Here is a 22,940-nt window from a genome sequence, read left to right on the forward strand (position 1 = left end):
ATGTGAAGAGTTCAGTTTGTGAAGAGTTCAGTTTGTGAAGAGTTCAGTTTGACTACTACAGACTGCTTGTCTTCCCTTGGCAACAGATAGATAAGGTTCCTTGGAACTTGGGGCAGGGTGGGGGTTTATCAGTCCTGTTTTCTTGTGACTGTTCAAGGACTCAAAGCTAACTCTCCGGTTGATTCCTCCCCTGCCTAGCTGGGCAATTCCCAATAATCAGGCTGACTAGAGACTGCAACTTAATTTAACAATTACTATTCTAAGGGACTGTTTTCCATTTGCAAACATCTGTTCTAGAGTGTGAGGATCCTTCTGTTTTTATATTGTGTTTTAAAACTCTTGATTTTCACTTTGTTATTGTCTCATGTTCTGTGTTGTATGATCATATTTGTTTCTCCATTTATCATTTAACAAACTACTCCATGTTTTATCCTTATATTTTTCCTGATAGGTCTCTGGCATAAACATTTTTTATATTGTTCAATTACTTTTTTCACTTGTGCAAAGAAACCATTTTTTAAAAAATGGCACTATCCATCCCAAACAACCCACCTCCAACCTCATTCATGCTTCACAGACACAAATGAACACATTTATACAGGGCAGTCATGAATTTAAGAATTTTGTTTATAGTAGATCTAGAATACAAAAGCCAACCTGTTAGGTGTTATTATTGCTTTGATTTTAATCAGTCTGGGAAAGTTGGGGCAAGGGGAGCAACAAATCTGAGCCACTTTTTAAATTGAAACTATTACTGTGTAATTATGGTAGGAAAGTTTGTGTTGTTTTCAGTTGTTGCTTTTTATTTTTAAATGTAACTTTTTTCCAGGAAAGGATAACCAGAAGCCACCATAGGTTGGAACATTGGCTTAAGTTATTTAATTTCAATAAATAGATTTATGTTAATGCCATAAATTCAGACTGAGATAGATGTCTCTTTGGGGCAAGCTGCTGTGGAACAGAAGAAAGAGGGATATTTGGATTTTTTTTTTTAAATACATAATTATTTCATCATTATATAAGATGTCTCAAAGGTGGTTTTTGAAAAGGCAGCTGGACTGTTTTTTTCTTGAGGAAGAAAAACAAAATGTTTTGCTTCTCATCCACAAGCTTCACCAGTTATGATGGTGGAGCGTGGGTGTGTGTGAAATGGAAGAATAGGTATGACAGTTGAGATTGGATGGTGGGGGGATGGAATGGTAGATTCTGACAAGATTTTGGTGGGAGGGGAAGGGAAATGGAAGGATTGTATTTTTGTGCAGTCATTTGGTCATTAGCACGTTCCCTGAGAATTCTTGAAGCCACTTGGGGGTTTATTTTTGTCCTCAGGTTCACCTGAATCAGAGTGCAATTGGTTGTGGAATTTTCTTGAAACTGCTGCAAGGGCTGTGTTGTAGACTGGAGACTGCAACAGTTTCAAGAAGATTTTACAAACAATTGCACTCTGATTCAGGTGAACCTAAGGACAAAGATAAACCCCCAAGTGGCCCCAAGAGCTCTCAGAGAGAATGCTAACGATCAGATGACTGCAAAGAAATATAACCCCTCTATTTTCACCCCCAATTGTCTAGTCAGAATGTATCCTTCCATCCCTTCTCCCCCCATTATCACAATTGATGAAACTCGTTGGATGAGAAGCAAAATATTTTGTTCTTCTTCCTCAAGGAAAAAAGTCCAGTTGCCTTTTGAAAAAACACCTTTGAGACAACTCTGTCTTGAATGACTGAGGATCTCCACAGACATTATATAAGGTACAATATTGTACTCAGAAGTAGCTACAGAACTATACAGGCCTTATTTTAATCTTAGTAATTGTTTGCTCCCTCATTACTTTTCTTGTTAAATGTTCTTCGTTGACAAGTAAAACTAGAATCTGGACTTCATAGTATAAGTTTCTTTTCTTTTTAGAAGAAACAAATATTTGGAAATTTAGGCTATGCAATTAATAGAGCATGCAAAAGTTATACTCACTCATTCAGTGATCTTTGAAAAATGTGATATTGTCCAAACACCCCCCCCCCAGCAAAATACAGCCTACCAAGAAACAATCACTCTGAGTACCATTATTTAGATTTATTGTCAAGAAACTAAGAATCATAGAATCATAAAGCTAGAAGGCACGATGGTCTTCTAATGCAATCCTCTGTCCAGAGCAAGACTCCTCATATCACCCTAGACAAATTACTACCCAATTTTCGTTTCATCAAGTCCAGTGGTAGAGTACCCACAACTTAAGAAGCAGGTTCTTCACTGCTAAAGAGCTCTCAAAGTCAGAAAACTGCTCTTGATTTCAAGTTTGGATCCCCCTCTGCAAATCGTCTACACCTTGATCCTTATCGTATTCTCAAGTAAATCCAAACCTTTCCCCGGTGATTGCACTTTGTATTTGCTAACATGCTTTCTTTAAACTAAACATACCCAATTTACAATACGTTTAGGTTAATATTCATGCATACTGTAGACATGCTATAGAGTGGTGCAGTGGCCTAGAAGTGAAGCTCTCATCTCACAATCAGGAGACTCTGAGTTCAATCCTAGGTAGCGGCAGATATTTCTCTCTCTGGGCACAATGAGTAATTATCTGCTGCAAACTCTGCACTGGTGACAAGATGGGCATCTGCCAGTAAACACTCTGCTTCATTCAGTTGCCCCAACTCCACACCAATGTAGGGGATTACAAGGTCATTAAAAGAGAAAAAATACTAATTACAATAGTCCTCACTTAAGGGTAATAATTAGGAACAGAATTTCCATTACTAAGTGATGCCATCATAAAGCATGATATCATGTGACCATGTTGCTTAGGAACAGCAGTTCTGGCAGGTCCCAGTTACAACATTGAGTGAATTTCTGTGGGTTGTTAATTGAGTACCTCATGTGACCATGACTTCTGACTTTCTGTTGGCTTCTTCAATGAGTTTGCTTCTGGGAAGCCAGCAGGGAAGGTCACAAATCATAATTGTGATTCTGGGACACCACTTTAATAAAAAAGCTGGACCAGTTGCAAAATGCCCAGATCATGTGATTGCAGAGGTATTGCAATGCCCAGAATTTTGAGGACCACTCATAAGTACCATTTGTTCAGCAATGTTCTAAGTTCAAACAGTCACTGAACAAGTAAGTGGTTATTAATCAAGAGCCACCTATATAGGCTAATCAGATATCATGTCTAAGACAAAACAATAATATCAAAGTTTTGAAGAAATTTGTGCTTAGGAAATAATTGATCAAATTGAGAAACAGCTAGAAATGTTAAGTACAGTGTTTATTTTATCTTGTCCTGTTTTAAATGTTCTATTACAATCAGCTTCAAGTGTCTCCAAAGTATTTTATTTCTGTATTTCATATTTGAAGTAAAATATAGATTTCATTATATTTTTCTCATTAATATATTTGTGCCGTTTTTCTCCAACAATACGGCTTCCACCAATAGGAAGGCCCAGCATGATTTCTAGGGATGAGGTGAAATTAAACCCCACCCCCAAAATTTAGACCTATTTAAACCATGCGTTTCCCCACCATTTCTCACATCGTTCGTTAGAACTACAGGAAGTGAAGAGAAATGGGAAGGGAAGGGGGGGAGAAAACTTGCCTTTAGGAGTGCCGTGCAGGTAGCCTAGGCTAGAATACCCTGATCTACTACCAATAGAACATCAGCCGATAGAAGCTCCCCAAAGGCAGAGTGACCAGCTGCTTCTATCAGCCGGTAGAAGCGGCTGCCGACTCTGCCTTTGGGGAGCTTCCATCGGCCGATAGAAACGGCCTCGTGGTGAGGGGAGCTCACATTAGTTGTCTTTGAATCTACCAGCGGGGCAGGAGAGAAACCACATGCATATCTGTGTCTGGATGAAAATTGTGAGATTGCGACAGAGGGAATGGGAGAAAAGGCCTTAGCCCAAATGTTTTGCTTTCTTGCCCATTCTCTGATCAATCTCTCCGGGGCAGCTTTTAGCCTAAAATCGCCCAAGTCTCCCTCAGCTAAAAGAGAGGGGAGGTCTCCAAAGACCATCCCTAACCTCCGCCATTTGAGAGGACCAAACTCATCGCTTCTCAATGTTAGACCCACAAGTTTTTCAAAAGTTCTTCTGAACACCTCTGACATCCGATGAAATCAAGAAATGTCTTGTGATTGAACTCAATAAAAAAAAAAAAAAGAACCTGCACCTCGTCGCCAAGTCCCTGGTTTTAGGGTTCCTCTCTCATCCCGAATTATGCCAAAATAAGGGATTCTGAGGCTGGCGTTGGTTAATTGGTTAATGAGGGGCGCTCTTTCAGGTGCTGAGAGAGAGAGAGAGAGAGAGAGAGAGAGAGAGAGAAAAGGAGGCGTCGCTGAAGTTATCAGACTCCCCCCAACTGTTAACAATGCCACCCGTGAGCTGTGGCAGGATTGCCTTGGATCATGTGCAGAGTGCCTTCGCCGTTCAGCTCCCCTCCCACGACTCAAGGTTCATATTAAAATTAGGCCTTTCCAACCATCCCCTGCAAATATTCGGCCCTCACCAGTGCAATAGAAAGGACGGATTAGCTTCTCTCCTGCCCTTCTTCGTTCCAGCTCCCATCCGCCCTCCTGTGCCGGGGCAGCGACCCTTTCACACTTACCCCACTTCCCTGCCACATTCCTACGAGGACCGCTCTCGCGTCTCCTTTCAGGAACCCGCCCAATCTCCCTTCTTAGGGTAGCTGAGCTCTGTTGCCTCCTCTTCCCTCCCTGGTGCCCCCCCGCTCCCCAAACCAGCGGCGGCAGCAGATAAAGGGAGGTCGGCTGCCCTGGGACTTTGGCAGGGTGCCCGGAAAAGGTCTGGCCTGGGAAGGGGAGGGCAGCAGTGGGAACCCCGCAGATGCTGAGACCTTCCCTCGCCAGAAGGGCTTGGCTGACCCGGTGCAGGGACGAGGAGTGGCAGGGGTGGTGTGTGTGTGTGTGTGAGAGAGAGAGAGAGAGAGAAACTCAGCTTGCTTCCCTTCTGCTAAGAAAAGTTTGCAGCCGCTCTCCCATGCGCACTCCCCTCGCCACGAAGTCGTTTCTATCGGCCGATGGAAGTGGCTGGTGACTCTGCCTTTTGGGAGCTTCCATCAGCCGATAGAAACGGCCTCGAGGAGAGTGTGTGTGGGGCGCTCCTCTCAGGAGCGCCCTGTGGGCAGCCATGCCTCACCCCAAAATGGCTGGTGACTCTGCCTTTGGAGAGCTTCCATCGGCTGATAGAAACAGCTTCGTGGCGAGATGAGTGCGCGTGGGTGCTTGCCCCGAGGTCGCTTCTACCGGCCGATAGAAGTGGCTGGTGACTCTACCTTTGGGGAACTTCCAGTGGCAGCCTCATGGAGAGGTGAGTGCGCATGGGGCACTCTAGGTGGAGGTGTGCGTGGGGGAAGAAATTATGTCACCCCAAAAAAGACGTCCTAGCCGTTTTTTCAGGGCTCAAAAAAAAATAAGACCTGGCCTTATTTTATGAGAAACATGGTAGTAAAGCTAAAGTATAATTGAAATTGAATATATATATTCAAATTATTACAGTTCAACTTTAAACAAAAGTTGTATTCTATACATTGGTTTAGTTTCTCTTGTTTATATTTAATTCAAACTGTTAAGCAACAGTTTCTTAAATATAAGTTGTGTAAGAAGATTTTAAAAAATGAATATAGCCTCTGTCTCCAGATCCCAGGAGCTTGCCCACTATATTCCTATAGTCATTTTAAAATGTTTGTTCTACTTTATCAGTTCTGTTCTTCTCTCTACAGGTCCAATCCAGGTGCAGCAGTAAGGAGAACATCCTCCGAGCAAGTAAGTGTTGCATCTTTGTATTCCTCTAGTGGAATATAATACCTTCATGATAAGGTAGAGTTTTGCTGGAATTACTTTGGTGACACCATAGAAAGTGATGTAACTGGACTTCTTTTAAAGCTATTTTTCTGGGCTTTTGTGTCTGCAGAATACACATGGGTATATGTGAGGAGATCTCAGTAGACAGATTGAAAGATATGCAAAATACTGTACCCAGTGGTCATGGACAGATGTTCTATGACATTTGTAAAGCCATGATTAAAATATATACTAAAATGTAAAATAAATATTTTGTAAAGACATCTTCACCCATCAGGATATATAGGAGAAGTTTCTGGAAGTGGGGAAAAGAAATCAGTTAACAGTTTTCTGCTTTCAGGCTAGAGAGTACTGGAAAAACACAGTTTTATGTTACATGCAGAAACCCTGGACACATACATTTCTCATTTCTCAAGCAAATCAAAGCCTGACATTTATTTTCAGTAAGCTGCATATTAATTATATGTATTAACAATAAACTGATTAATTTTAATTAAAATTTACTGAACCAAGTTGCTTATTATGATGCATTTAATGCAGTCATTAAAACAGGTCAGCAATGATAAACTCTGACTAGTTGATGCTAAACTATGATAAAGTTATATATTTATTTATTTATTTATTTGATTTGTCAATTGTTTACAAGATAATAAGTACAAGTGTATACATAGTTGTGAATATATGAAATGGGTACATATAAGAAAAATAAAAGAATAAGAGAAACAATAGGACAGGGACGGTAGGCACGTTGGTGCGCTTTATGCACGCCCCTACAGACCACTTAGGAAAGGGGTGAGGTCAATAGTAGACAGTCTAAGGTTAAAGTTTTTGGGGTTTGGGGAAGAGACTAAAGAGTCGGGTAGAGTATTCCAGACATTGACCACTCTATTGCTGAAGTCGTATTTCCTGCAATCAAGTTTGGTGCGGTTTACTTTGAGTTTGTATCTGTTGTGTGCTCTTGTGTTGTTATGGTTAAAGCTGAAGTATTCATTGACAGGTAGGACATTGCAATGTATGATTTTATATACCATGCTTAAGTCGGACCAAGACGGCGTAATTCGAGGTTTTCTAGTTTTAGAATTTCGAGTCTGGTGGCGTAAGGTATTCTATAACGGGTAGAAGAGTGGAGAACTCTTCTTGTGAAATACTTCTGGACTTTCTCAATTGTGTTAATATCACATACGTGATAAGGATTCCAGACTGATGAACTGTATTCGAGTATTGGTCTAGCAAATGTTTTGTATGCTCTGGTTAGTAGTGAGATATTACCAGAGAAAAAGCAACGTAGGATTAGGTTAACAACTCTTAATGCCTTTTTGGCTATGTAGTTGCAGTGAGCTCTAGCACTTAGATCATTAGAGGTGAGTATTCCCAGGTCCTTTACAGAGCTTGGGTCATCAACAAGATCTTGACTATTCAGTTTGTATTTTATTTTCTGATTTTTTTACCAATATGTAAGACAGAGCATTTATTTGTTGAGATTTGGAGTTGCCATATGTTAGACCATTCAGATACATAGTCTAGATCTTTTTGAAGGGTAGTAGTATTGTCTGTGGTATTGAACAGCTTTACATCATCAGCGAAGAGAACGCAATTGCTCTTGATATGATCACAAAGGTCGTTTATGTAGATTATGAAGAGAGTTGGTCCTAGAACACTGCCTTGGGGAACACCACTATTGACAGGTACTGGATTTGATAGGGCGTTCCCAATTTTGACCATTTGTTGTCTGTTTGACAGGAATGCTTCTATCCAGTTATTCAGTTGTCCAGAGATACCATAAGATTTTATTTTTAGGAGTAGTTTGTCGTGTACCACTGAATCAAAGGCTTTGCAGAAGTCTATGTAGATTGCGTCTATTGCTTTGCCCTGGTCGAGTTGAGTAGTCCATATGTTTTTGCAGTGTAAGAGTTGCAGATTACAGGATAGTTTTTTTCTGAAACCAAATTGTTTATTGGAGAGTAGGTTGTTTGTCTCTAAATGGAGGATGATGGATTGGTTAATAATTGATTCCATGACTTTACAGGTGACGCAGCATAAGGAGATTGGTCTGTAATTTTCAACTAGGCTTGGGTCTCCCTTTTTGAAGATGGGAATGACTGTGGCTTGTAACCATAGGTTGGGCAAGGAGCTGGTTCTGAAAGATCTTTCAAAGATTATGCTTAGAGGTTTGGCTATGGCAGCGGATGGTTTTCTTAAGAAGTAGGCACATATTCCATCCGGTCCAATAGATAGAGATGGTTTTAGGTTGCGTAGTGCTTTTTCAACGTTGTCTACTGTAAAATCGATATGTATTAGATCATTATTGTTGTCTGTGGTACGGCAACAGATCAGAGTGCACCCATGAAACAGCTATGTGTAATCTAGATTATTGAATTAAATAATTTATATAAAGCTAATTATCTTTTTATCTTTGTGATTAGCAATGTTTTTATTGATTCTTATTAGTTAATGTTTCCGAAGCCAAATTCCTTGTGTGTCCAATCACACTTGGCCAATAAAGAATTTTATTTTATTTTATTATAAATAGCATTGAATGAAATTGTTGAAGCTTGGATCACGGAATCTCTATAATAAAAAATATAGCAACTGGCTGTAAAAAAAAGGGAAAGTTAAATATTCAGGAATATAATTCCTAAGAGAAGTCTTTATTATCTGAGTGAAATGTTAGAAATGTAAACCTAGCTGACAGAGTGAAATGTAATGACCAGATGCACCAACTATCATCCCCGGATCCATTTTGAATCAGATTTGTGGGTGCCACAAGAGAGGATAGGTAACTATGGGAATGAAATTAAAGTGAGAAGTATAGCACAATATAACACAATGAGATCTATTTTATGTTAATACATGTAAATGCAAGAAAGTAGTCACAAATAATCAATGAAAGATAATTTCAGTAAAGTAGATACAAATAATCAATTTTCAAAATATTTATGAACTACTATTAATATAGATAATAGAAGGTAATCAATTTTGAATAATTTCACCATAGAGATTTTTCAGACTTCTTTCTTATGTCTTTTTTTAGATAGACCTATTTCTCAAATTTTGATATCGTGCATCTATTTTAATTTTCAGTTTTTTATTATAACAAATCCAGCAATCATTGCCTCACAAGAATTAAATCAATTGCTTATGTTACATTAATAGCTATAGATATAGACAGAAGTAGACTGCTGGGGGTTTGCAGGGAGAACCCCTAGCTAAGATTCTATGCAGTTCGGAGAACCCCCAAATCCTACTCCTGGCTAGCCCCACCCACCCTCCCCTCCCTTCCCAGGAGACCCCATGCAGCTCATTTTGGATGCAGGTAAGTGCAGAACACATGTGGAGGCTCAGGGAGGGCAAAAAAAAAACGGGCCTCCCAAAAGTTCAGGAAGGCCAGAAATTGGCCCGTTTTCGGCTTCCAGAGAGTCTTTGGAGTTGGGAGAGGTTATTTTCACCTTCCCGGCGGCTCAAGAAAAGCCTCTGGAGCTCAGGGAGGGCAAAAATACCCCCCACTATGGTGCAGGAGGTCAACTAGGCCACACCCAGCTAGCAACTGGAAAGAGAACCCTTTCTAAAATTTTCAAAGCCCACCCTGGATATAGCTAATGTCTTAAGAAATATTGCCTAAAACTAAGAGCAGGGTTTATATAAAAAAATATTATTTAACAGGGTTGGGGTTTAAAGTTTAGTGATCATGGTCCAAGAAATACATTTCTTGATTTTTCACCAGCAACTGTTAATGATACCTTCAAAAAAAAGATGTTTTGGTACACAGGCCATAATAACTGAGCAGGCACTGACTGATTAATTTTATAGCCTGTCTTTATAGTCAAGCATCCTGGTTTCTCATTGGACTTTGTGCCTAATCTTGATTGGTCATTTTGGTGGTCTTGGTTTCAAATTGGTCCTTTGTTCATTCCAGTTTCTAGTTGGTCATTTTTGAAATCCTAATTTCTGATTTTTAAAAATTTGTCCTGGGTTCAAGTTGGTTAGTCTGAGCTACTGAGTCTGATTGGTTTCTTGTCCAAACAAGTTTCTGATTTGTCCATTGCTACAGTCACAAAACTCTGAAGCCCAACACTGCCCAACAAATAGCATATACCAGTATAATTATAAATTATTCTTTAATGAATGTATTAGTTGCTCAACTCCAATAGGTTCTGAATAAGTTGAATAATTCTGTCAATTTATTAAAAATTTAAACCAAAAAGGCTGCATTACTATGAAAAAATGTAATATATATCCAACTTACATATTGCATAAAATCCATGTGAACTCAAAAGATTACAATCAACGTAGTACAGTTTTACTGGAGTATAATTCAGTATGGATTATCTTCATGGTAGCCTACCAAAATTGATAAATACAATTTATGTTGCCAAACATGGAGGTGAAGGTCAGTAATGTTAATTCCTAAATTATCTTCCTCATTGTTTTAAACTTTAAAGAACTTTTATCAAAACTTGTTATTCTTACTATACGAATTTTATGTAGCAACATTTTATATAATGCCTCTCCCTGATTACATCTGCCCATCCACCAGACCTAACAGAGAAGGCATGCTGTGTATCTCCATCACTTCTCTGTTGTAGTGTCTGCTTTAAGGAAACACCCCTCAGAAGTGAGGTTAATTCCATCCTCCTTACTATTCTGCAGGCTCCTCAAAACCTAGCTATGCCTTTAGGTCTCAGAAGACCTGGGAGACCTTGTGATGACCCAATTATTGTAGCTTACATGCCCCTCTCCTGCTTTTGTGTTTTTTATATTTTTTAATAATGAATGTTTTTATACATTTATGGATTTTGTTAATACCAGGGACAAATTATGCCCTTAAGGGTTAAATAATTTTATTCAAGGGGCTCATAACATAAGCCTTTGAATGTTATAAATACCCCTGAGAAGAATATTTAAAAACTCTCAATAATTTTACATATTGCTAAAAAAAGCTGTGTGACAACATTGTTTTACAGAAATTAAACAACAGCTTCCTGGCTATGGTTCCAACTAAAGAAAAGAAACATCTAATAATCAGCCTATATAGAAAACCCACTGGCAAAACTTTTTTATAAAAATATGGTCTCATTTGAAACAAATCAGAGATAACTAATGGTCAGTTATCAACATTTGCTAAAAATTACATGAAACTATATTTTTAACAAAGATTGCCAACTGCAACCCAAATTTTCACAAACCAACTCCAGATCATATAGTACTGCACAGTCTACAAAACTAGGTCTTCAGAGTCTTTTCCAAAATGCAAGCAGGGTCGGAGTATCTGGAATGGGAAGGTTTAAAACTACTCCATAGGGCAGGCATAGCAACAGAATAAGCATGTCTCCTAAGTGCCACTTTGTCAGATTTTAATTGTTTTTATTTAGATGATAAATAAACACAGGAGAAGGCCCTTCCAGTGTGCCCTAAAGAGAAAGAAAATAGATATCTGAGATAAAGCAGCTGAGATTCACAATCACATTAGTTATAAAGTTTCGTCTAGCACAGAGGTCTCCAAACTTGGTAACTTTAAGACTTGTGGAATTCCACTCCCAGAATTCTCCAGCCAGCATAGCTGAGAGTTGAAGTCCACAAGTCTTAAAGTTGCCAAGTTTGAGGACCCCTGGTCTAGCAATTAAGGCACTAAACTAGAAACCAGGAGACTAAGAGTTTTATTCCTGTCTTAGGTTGGGTGACTGTGGGTCAGGCACAACTCATCTTACAGGTTTGTTGGTGTATGAAAAATAGGATGAGAAAGGAGCTTTAGGTATGGTTGCTTCTTTCAGCTTAAAAATATAAAAACAAAACAAACAAAAACCAAGTAGGCTGTATTCAGTTTAAATAAATGGAAGAGTTTTCATTTAAGCAAGATTTGGGCAATTATCTTAGAGCAATCTTATCTGAATAATACACTGCTCAAAAAAATAAAGGGAACACTTAAACAACACAGTGTAACTCCAAGTCAATCACACTTCTGTGAAATCAAACTGTCCACTTAGGTAGCAACACTGATTGACAATCAATTTCACATGCTGTTGTGCAAATGGAATAGACAACAGGTGGAAAACAGAGGCAGTTAGCAAGACATCCCCAATAAAGGAGTGGTTCTGCAGGTGGTGACCACAGACCACTTCTCAGTTCCTATGCTTTCTGGCTGATGGTTTGGTCACTTTTGAATGCTGGCGGTGCTTTCACTCTAGTGGTAGCATGAGACGGAGTCTACAACCCACGCAAGTAGCTCAGGTAGTTCAGCTCATCCAGGATGGCACATCAATGCGAACTGTGGCAAGAAGGTTTGCTGTGTCTGTCAGCGTAGTGTCCAGAGCATGGAAGCGCTACCAGGAGACAGGCCAGTACATCAGGAGATGTGGAGGAGGCCGTAGGAGGGCAACAACCCAGCATCAGGACCGCTACCTCCGCCTTTGTGCAAGGAGGGACAGGAGGAGCACTGCCAGAGCCCTGCAAAATGACCTCCAGCGGACCATGGTGCATGAACAAATGTGCATGTGGCTGCTCAAACGGTCAGAAACAGACTCCATGAGGGTGGTATGAGGGCTTGACATCCACAGGTGGGGGTTGTGCTTACAACCCAACACTGTGCAGGACGTTTGGCATTTGCCAGAGAACACCAAGATTGGCAAATTCGCCACTGGCGCTCTGTGCTCTTCACAGATGAAAGCAGGTTCACACTGAGCACATGGGACAGACGTGACAGGGTCTGGAGACATGGAGAACGTTCTGCTGCCTGCAACATCCTACAGCATGACCGGTTTGGCAGTGGGTCAGTAATAGTGTGGGGTGGCATTTCTTTAGGGGGCCGCACAGCCCTCCATGTGCTCGCCAGAGGTAGCCTGACTGCCATGAGGTACCAAGATGAGATTCTCAGACCCCTTGTGAGACCATATGCTGGTGCGGTTGGCCTTGGGTTCCTCCTAATGCAAGACAGTGCTAGACCTCATGTGGCTGGAGTGTGTCAGCAGTTCCTACAAAATGAAGGCATTGATGCAATGGACTGGCCCGCCCGTTCCCCAGACCTGAATCCAATTGAGCACATCTGGGACATCATATCTCACTCCATCCACCAACGCCACGTTGCACCACAGACTGCCCAGGAGTTAGGGGATGCTTTAGTCCAGGTGTGGGAGGAGATCCCTCAGAAGACCATCCGCCACCTCATCAGGAGCATGCCCAGGTGTTGTAGGGAGGTCATACAGGCACGTGGAGGCCTCACACACTACTGAGCCTCATTTTGACTTGTTTTAAGGACATTACATCAAAGTTGGATCAGCTTGTAGTGATTTTTTCTACTTTAATTTTGAGTGTAACTCCAAATCCAGACCTCCATGGGTTGCTAAATTTGATTTCCATTGATAATTTTTGTGTGATTTTGTTGTCAGCACATTCAACTATGTAATGAACAAAGTATTTAATAAGAATATTTCATTCATTCAGATCTAGGATATCTTATTTTTGTGTTTCCTTTCTTTTTTTGAGCAGTGTATATAATTCCAAAAGAAAGCAAAGCTTTTTCTCATAGAGTTGGAAAATATTTTCAGTTGAATAAGAATGGATACTTTAGAAAAATACATTTTGTAAAAAATATTATTTTAATAGGTGTTTTAGTTTGAAGTGCTAACCATGGTTTCTAACGAGTTCTACAACTGTTTGATGCATAGCCTATGAACCAGTGGTGGTATTCTACCGGTTCGGCCCAGTTCCGGTGTACCGGTAGCGCCAAAGATCAGCTGGTAGAGAACTGGTTCACTCCGAGTCTCTCCAGTGCTCTACAGTTGGGCCCACCCTCCGGCCCCTGCTCCTAGGTCCTTTTTAACCTCTCAGCTGTTTGACATGGCAGAGCGGATTGCTGTGCTAAACAGCTGAGAGGGGCAGTAGCTTAGTTTTTACTGCTTTAACGCATGCGCAAAGCGCGCATTTGGCACATGCACATGTGCGTGATTCGCGAGTCATGCAAGTCGCACAAGTTGCATGATCCCAGCCCTGCAGCCACGCCCAACAAGTCACGCCCACAGAACTGGTGGTGGGAACCTTTGAATCCCACCAGTGCTATGAACATTCCTAAGTAGGGTAACATTTTATGTGAAAAAAATATAAAATGATCAAGCATATTGTCGTCAGCCCTTGGGGTTTGACATTTGGAACACCCTGTACATGTAGGCCTCTACTTAGAGCAGTTTGTTTCGTGACTGTTTGAAGTTACAATGGCACTGAAAAAGTAACTTATTACTGTTTTTTACACTTATGACCAGGGGTGGGATACGACAGGGTTAACTATTGATTTGGTGATTTACGAGGTTTAGTGATTTATGATGTGCTTCCCTGCAGGCTGTGAGTGCGCGCCTGTAAATCGTCATCAGCACACTGCGTGCAGAGAAGCAGGCTTTGAAACAGCCCTCTTTTCCTGCTTTTTTAACTGCAGCTGTGCCTCGTTTGGCAGCTGAAGTTGAAAAATCAGGAAATAAAGGTCAGGTAAGAGCCCGGGTGGGCATGTGGGCAAAAAGCTCAGAAGACTTAGAACCGGTTCTATGACTGTTGCTCTTCAGAGCTACCGGTTCTACAGAGGTGGACAGAACCGGGAGAAACCCACCCCTTCTTATGACCATTGCAGCACCCCCATGGTCATGTGATCAAAATTCGGAAGCTTGGCAATTGACTCATACTTATGACAATTGCAGTGTTGCAGGGTTATGTGATCACTTTTTACAACCTTCTGACAAGCAAAGTCAATGGGGAAGCCAGATTCACTTAACAACTGTGTTAAGAACTTAGCAACTGCAATGATTAATTTAACAACTAAGGCAAGAAAGTCCATAAAATGGGTCAAAATTCACTTAACAACTGTCCTGTTTAGCAACAGAAATTTTGGGCTCAATTGTGGTTGTAAGTTGGGGACTACTGTAGAGAGAAAAAGATACTCCTTTCTTTTGGCCATAATTCTCAGAAATATCAAGTAATAAGAAAATGGTTTTATTTTAGAAAAATGTGAGTTATTGTTCCTCAAAAAGAGTCTTAAATTCACAAAAATATTCCATTTATTTATTTATTTATTTATTTTATATGCCGCCCATCTCACCTAGAGGCAACTCTAGGTGGCTTACAACCAAGTAAATTAGATAATTGAACTTTGTGTATGTAAATAATAAATTGGATGGAACAAATTTGTTCTTGAAACAGAATATTTTTAATGTCTTACTCTGAACAGTATTTTCATTCCCCCAAGTTTATGAAATATTGGTTTGATACAAAGTATTGTTTAGATGAGGAAAATTATGTACAAGTAGTCTTTGACTTATGACCACAATTGGGATAAGGCTTTTCATTGTAAGTTGCTGTGGTCCTGAGTCAAATTAGATGCAATTTTACAATATTTTTTATAGAGGTTGTTAAGCAAATCATGTGATTGTTAATGCAAATCCAAGCTTCCCCAAAGGATAGTTTTTTTCCAGAAATCAGCAGAAAGGTCACAAATCATGATCAGGTGACCTCAGGACACTGCAACCAGTTGTAAATTCAACCTGATTGCCAAGGCCCTAATAACAATCGTGTGATCATAGGGGGATTGTGACAGTCATAAGTACGGGTACAAGTTGTAAGCCGCTTTTTCCAAGGCCATCATAATTTCAAGCAGTTGTAAATCGATATCTATAGATATCCATATCTATAGTTTATTAGTCTTTCCAGGAAAATATTAATTGTGTTATTTATTAAAAAATAATTATAACTTTAATACTCTTTTGCAGGTCACAGTGCCGTAGACATTACAAAAGTAGCAAGAAGACATCGTATGTCTCCATTTCCATTAACATCTATGGACAAAGCCTTCATTACAGTTCTGGAGATGACTCCAGTGCTTGGAACAGAAATAATCAATTATCGAGGTATTTAGTATCAGTTCTGGCATCCAGAAGAAGAATAAAGGGAGAACTGTTTAATTTTCATTTACATTATCTTTATTAGGACTGAGCAGATACTTGGAAAGGTGTGCTTCACAATGCACAGAAATGCATACAAAGTACCTCTCTCTGAATCATCAAAGCAGCCATGGTTTTTTTCTAGACCTGCGTAGCTGTAATGTCAACTGTTTCTGCTTTTCTGCTCAACATCCATCTGCAGGCACAGCCCTCTAAAAACAGCCAGGAGTAGTTTACAAAGCAGCTGCATGCATCTAGAAAAAAAGATACAGCTGCTTTAAAGATTTGGAGAAAATATTTCATGCATAATCTTATATATTGCAAAGTAACTGTTTGAAAGGATTTGCACAGCCATAGTTTTTATATTTTAAGTTATGCATAACTTCTTAGAATGTTTAGAATGTTTACAGTAACAATTCTCTTGGGTTTGATATCTTTCTACTACTTATAAAAGAGCTGAATCCAAAAGATAATGGCTTGTAAAATGCCTGGAATTTACCTAATGAATTCATAGCAAAAATGTAGTTTACTTTAGATTTCCATTCTAGCAGGAAAATGGCTCAGGTAAAAAAAATGATAGGGAAATAAAAATTAAAATCTGGAACAATGTTTTGTAACCTGAAGAAAAGAGAAGCAGCAGTAATTTATTATATCTGTATTATGAGAATTGAGCTACATATATTATCTAGTTGCTGCTTGGAAAAGTTTAGCTGAAACATTTGTCTCTGTCAGCAGAAGCGTGTAGTAATAGTATTTTCACAGAAAAAAATCTAGATTGAAGAAGAATCACAATAACAAACACAGTTATTAATCATACTTACCATCAGTTTCTTTCCCTGCTGCATGTCAAGTAAAAAAGAGAGTAAGTTGTACATTTATTTGGCATCCATGATTATGTTATAGGAAATCGCTTCCCAACAATCTGTCTAATAATATTTAGCAAAAAATGAAATAATACTGTACACCTACAGATTATCAGTACAAATACTGCATATATATATAACATTACAATTATATAGCAGGTACTGTATTCCTCTCACACATCCCCCTAAACTCAAATCAGTGTAAGCAAAGTATTTTAAAAGGCTGCACAAGTAGTCCTTAATTTCCAACCACAATTGAGACCACAATTTGGGTCATACGTCATTGCAATTGTTATACGAGATGCCCATATGAGTGCCTCACTCAATAATCACAGTCCCAGTGTTTTGCAGGTTTCAGGTGTGGTTTGGTATAAAGAAAGATAGAGTCCAGGTATTCACCTTGATAAGCTTTATGTGTTTATTCAGCTAAATAAAGACAGCCCTCCCTTAACAAGTTACGTATGGAGAACCCTGAACACACTTTGACACTCATATTTATATGTTTGCTACATTGTCCACTTCTCCACCCAGAACCACTGGCACGCTTCATCAGACAAGCTGACACACTCTAGATAAGATAAAGACGTACAAAAATAGCCATCCACCACCCTTGGAGGTCCTCCAAAGACATTGAATGTCATCTCAGGGACTTTGTGTGCTTCCTAAGGAACTTTCCATGACCTTGAAGGCCTGCAGAAGCAAGGGCGACATTGGCACATATGCTCCATCAAAACTTTCAATAGAAACATTAGATTCCTGGTCAACACCAGCGTCCCTGTTCTGGTCATTAAGCAATTGTAGAGGTTGTGAAATGACTACACAGGTTGTCCAGGGGGTAGGGGAAGTCCTGAGAGACACTGGTTCACATATTTTTTTCCCCTCCACACCACGCCCAAAAGGATTAGGCCTTCTCTCTGCCCCACTACTCTCCTGGAGCATTTGGGCTTTCCCCTCTTCCAACCACTCCTAGAAGAGCTGGTCTTCTCTCCAATTCACTACTGGAGCACTGCACAGCTGGTCTTCATCTCCTGGCCCACCACTGGCACTTGTTTCCCAATCTACCTCTGTAGAAAGAGCCTTAGAACATTGCAAGATGAGCACCAGCCTTCACCATGTTTTCAAAGATTAGAAAGAGCCTCGGAAGCTTCTCAAGACAAGCCCCAGACCTCACAATGTTCTGAGGGTCTTCCTACCTTCAGAAACATGACATTTATTAGCTTTCTTGAGTAGCTGCATATCACTTAGGTTGGGCGCACTTCTCAGTAGCTGCACAAAAAGGAAAGGAAAGTAGGCCTGCATAGTTGGGCGGGGAGAAGGCCCAAGCCTTCCAGGAGGGAAGTGACAGAACCTTCCAACAGCATGGTAGTTCTCAGGATGCATGTTATATTTTGGTCTTTGAACTTATGAAATAACTGACCCAAGATCAGGGTTTTTTGAGATCAAAACATTTTGCAAATATATCAACATACTGAAAAATCTACACTATTATATTACTATTCTACTCTTAGTCTAGTTACAATAGCCAATATTATTCTTTCTGAATGAATTTTTCAATATATATTTTTAATTGTGGTATGTCTCTATGCCTCTTCACAGATTATTGAGAATAACATTAAAAAAGGGAAGTATTCAAAATTTTCTTGAAAGGAATATGGGCACATTTAAATAGAGAAGTTAGAACTCATTTTATATTAAAAGTTATTGTTTTTAGCACTGTGCATTTAATTCTGTTCATCTCCCTTAATCTGGCTGGCAAACTTTGGAAAACTTTTCTAAATGCTCCCTTATAAATTTTAATAAAAATTGAAAGAGGTTTTTTTCTAAAAATAAAGTTTTTGCTGTCAGAATTTCATGTATGCTCTCTTTTTTTCACTGTGTTTATGTATTAGATGGAATGGGCAGAGTCCTTGCCCAAGAAGTTTATGCAAAAGACAACCTTCCACCTTTTCCAGCTTCAGTAAAAGATGGCTACGCTGTCAGAGGTGAATGTTAGCAATTTTGAATATGACAGGATGCTTTTCTCCAGTTCTGTGTCACAGCATAGTGCTGATTTCTGTATGTTGCCTGGAAAAGCAGGCCCAATAGTCCTCAATGGCATTTTAGTCCTTATCTTAATGAAATTCATTCATGCTTACTGTACTTAAAAGTAAACATCATTTATCATTACAAAATATAAGTTGCAAGTGATATTACAAATCAGTTAGTTTGCTTATGTATATGGTTTTTTATTTATAATAAAGTTATTTTTTTTAAAGCTCAGTGCCACAAAAGAAAATATCCATTCATCCCATTAAATAATTTTAACTATTATTGTAGTAATATGGCCTTTAGTTGTTGTTTTTTTAAATTCAGGATAATTTCATTCAGAGAAAAGTATGTTGCTGAATAAAAAATATCTAGTATACCCTGTGCAGAGCAGAAATCTATGACCAATAGACCTTTTATCCTGGCTTGTTCTCAGTGAAGCATTATGAGCACTATTTTCATCTCCCCACCACCTCCTTGTGCTTTCCTAAAGCATTCTCCCTAGACATAAGAAATTGTCATGAAAAGATTGGATGTGGTTCAGGTACCGTATGAGGAGGAATAATCAAGAATCAAAATTTCAACATATGTTCCTTTCCACATCAGCCTCAATTCTTGTTTATTGGCTGGACTTATCAATAAGAATATGGCATAAATGATAACATCCTAACAAGATTTTTACATATACGTGATTGTTTTTTCAACACAAATGGCACAATAAAATAATTAATTGCCTTTTGCCATAAGTAAAAATTGTAATTTTGCTCCCAGAAAGTAAACCCAAGAAATATTTCTGTAAGAAATGTTAGTAGGGTGTGACACCAAGGTGTTTACATAAAGCAGAATGTGTAACGTATGTTACGTAGTAACTTATCTTGTACAGTTATGTTGTATATTAGGAAAGTGGTCAAATCAAAATTGTTATGCAAAAATATACATGGGAGAAGGAATTATAAAGTCAGAAATAGCCATAGCAAAAATAATGAGCCTTGTAATGCATATTTTATTGATAACTGTAATTATCATGATCCTATATTAACTTTCAGCTGCTGATGGACCAGGGGATCGTTTCATCATTGGGGAATCCCAAGCTGGTGAGCAAGTAGGTACAACATATTTTGCTTCCCCTTTCTATTTTTTGTTCATTATAAACTAGAATAATCTCATAAAATAACAAGAAACCATTCCAATGACTATTGTAAATAGCACAAAGGCTATATGAATTATTGTATTTCTATAATTACATATTTTAATGTGGTGATAGCTTCCTCCATGCATATAAAATCTAGCAATAGCAGTAATAGAAAAATTATCATTTGTCTATAACTAAGTTCCTATGTTCATGAAATAAAAAGGCAATTAGCATGTTTATTAGTCATTGACACAAATTCCAAAATTTAAAGAAATGAAGCAATTAAATAATGCAAAGCAATTATAAAATCACAAAACAAAATAAGGAGGCTCTAGATTAAAAGTTAATAAAATCAACATCTATTCTTTCAAATTAGTAAGATATTTATTTATAGCTTCACTAAAAGCGTAAGAAGAGAAGAGTCTTAAGTTCCTGAGAGATCTATAGCATGAACTTTCTCTTGTCATGTAAACAACTAGCCCTTCTAACACTCCATTTCCTCAAGTCCAACAAGTTTAAATTGTTCCCAAGCAAATCAATCTAATGGGTCCACCTCCCTTCTAGTGGGTAGTAGTTTTAGAGAATCCCATAGAAATCCAGGCATTGAGAGGATCCCCAATCTCAGATCACATTGCCACTGCCAAATCCAAAGTGTAATCACTGTCCTGAGTCAGACTCTGGATGATCTGGGATAGCCCCATGGCTGTCATGGAACCCATGAACTCCCAAGCACCTCAAAGCCCATTCCTAGGGAAGGTAGATTAAAGTCTTAGAACCGTGAAGTTTCTCCAAAACTCCACTGCCAACCCAGAAATGGAACAGAAACAGGCGGTTGCTATGCAGCAAGGAGGTTGGTGCAACAGCAACAATTCTCAGCTGAGCCTTAGAGGTCAACTTAATGAATAGGCTCTGAGGGCATTAGGGACCTTTGTGATAGAACCGCTGAAAGCCATAAAGATTCCCTGCTGCCACTCCCCACCCCCACTCAAAAGTCTTGGTTGATGCCACACTCAAAATACACCTTGGCAAATTTCTGAAAGGACAGATCACATCCAGATCTTGCTAATAATGATAGGTCAGCATCTCACCCACAATTATAGATTGGGGGGGGTTATTATACACTGACCTGGCCATCATTAGCAGCAACCAGAGGACACAGGGCCACTGAAGATCCATTCACAGGTAATTGGGTCTGAGATCAAGGAGCTGTTGAACTGTTGTGAGACAACAGTTAGGCAGTTCTTGATCATTCAGAGAGAATTTTTCAGGGTAAGTGGATGGAAGTTTATTTTCTACGCATTATATTTGAAAGCTTCTACTTCAGTCAGTTTTGTTTTATTTTGTTTTTTAAAAAAAGATGAAACAGAAGAAAAAAATAAATTAATAATGCTTTGTATATATGTTTCCTGGAAATAAAGTGCTGGACTCAAAAGAAACTTCTTCTCTCGGTTCCTCCTTCAAAAAAGTTCCTTGTTACAACCTTACAGTCTCATAATTCATAATAGTATATTTATAGTATATTTATTCATTAACATCCTGAAAAGTGTTATGCATTTTTTTTTTTGTTTTTGGTGTTGTCCTATTAAACTAATGAAGAAAATACCTGTAATCCAAAATGTTAAAATATGTTTCATATATTTTATGATTCTAAACTTTTAAAAATAAATTGTCATTTTTTGGTATTTTTTTAGCCAACTCAAACTGTAATGCCTGGTCAAGTAATGCGAGTTACAACTGGTGCTCCAATACCCTGTGGTGCTGATGCTGTGGTGCAAGTGGAAGACACAGAACTTATCAGGGAATCTGATGATGTGAGTGATACCAAAACATTCTTTCTTGCTATATCTGCAGCAGGGCAGCTCTAAGGAGTCATCCATCAGTCTGTAACCCTACAACATGGATACAAACTTGCATTCGCACATTTGAAACGAAGAACAGTGTCAGCAATTGTTCAGTCTAGAGACAGTAGACCATATATGAGAAGGAGCAGAATACATATGAGAGAAAACCGCATATAAATAATTGTAAATAAATATACACAAAGTTAATTTTTGAGATAAAGGGGAAAACATTCCCACTTCCCTCAGAACATTTTCAGTTGGCTGTATTTTAACGGAACAAATCTTAAAATGGCTTAAATTCTAGCCATAGAAAATAACGGGAATTCAGAAACAACTGCTAGTTCCCTACGTTGGAATTGGTCTTAGACAAAAGGTGTAAAGAAGAGATTCTCCTCTTCCCTTATCTCCCACTACCCCGACACACAAGAAATGATGTGGTAGCAGCTCATGCTGATTCCTATTCAAGCTACAGAATATTTGAACAAGGTCACAACTTTTTAAATTGTTTGAAAAGCATTAAAAAAAGGGATTTTTAATAATTTCTAACAAATTACAAATAATCTCCTTGGAAGTGTTTGTGAATTCAGTGGTAATTAGCACTTATTATGGACTAACACTTTACCCTATCTATTTAGCAAGTAAGCTAAAGTACTGGAATTGTGTCCTTATAGTCATCCTGCTTCATAAACATAGGCCCAGTGAAAAACAATTACTTTATTGCTCTTTGCTAGTCTTATTTGGATGCTTCTATTTTGTAGCTGCAAAAAATATAAGCTGCTTTTTTACCTTTTCATGAAATAATTACATTCCAATAGTAAAACAATGTCATGTACTGCTCAAGTTCTACAAATAATCAAAATTTGCATTTAAACACCCTGAATTTTGCTCCCTGAATTTTAATAGCAACACAGCTTAAAGTGCATACCCACCAAAAGCCAAAACATCAACATAGTACTTTGTCTTTATATATTTATAATCTAAAACCTGAGCAGCATTAGCACTATGTTTGTGAAACTGTATTAAATATAACCAGACACCTTTACATTTAGCTACCAAGTGTTAGTTTTATTTACTTACTTTCTATTACGGGCAACTTTTCTGCAAATAGAGCAGAAGATCAATCAGACATGTAACCCCTACATAAGTTCTGACTTCCCTATAGGAACTACATTTTTAAACTGACAGAATGAGGCAATAAAATTGAGCCATCAATGGCTCTTCAGCTCTGAGCTATGTACCTACTAACTGTTCCTACCTTATCTCAATCAGTACAAAGCATTAACAGAATAAATAGTACAACAGAGAAAACCAGAAAATAAAGAAAAATTCAAGCATCAGAAAAGTCCAGTCACA

General features: G+C 38.7%; 1 protein-coding gene across 34 annotated transcripts in view; it reads left to right on the forward strand.

The window, feature by feature from the left end:
• Positions 1–22,940, forward strand: part of GPHN (gephyrin) — a 241,640-nt gene that overhangs the window by 193,481 nt on the left and 25,219 nt on the right. For all 34 annotated transcript variants that reach the window (XM_026671163.2, XM_026671164.2, XM_087951539.1 and 31 more), the window contains 5 exons: positions 5,734–5,776; positions 15,556–15,693; positions 18,479–18,571; positions 19,661–19,716; positions 21,438–21,557. In XM_026671163.2, the coding sequence (XP_026526948.1) occupies positions 5,734–5,776; positions 15,556–15,693; positions 18,479–18,571; positions 19,661–19,716; positions 21,438–21,557 (450 nt within the window). The remainder of the gene's footprint in view (positions 1–5,733; positions 5,777–15,555; positions 15,694–18,478; positions 18,572–19,660; positions 19,717–21,437; positions 21,558–22,940) is intronic.

The sequence above is a fragment of the Notechis scutatus genome, chromosome 1 (assembly GCF_049901735.1).
Source record: "Notechis scutatus isolate UNSWTSFEM ecotype Mainland chromosome 1, rNotScu1.2, whole genome shotgun sequence".
Lineage (NCBI taxonomy): Eukaryota > Metazoa > Chordata > Lepidosauria > Squamata > Elapidae > Notechis > Notechis scutatus.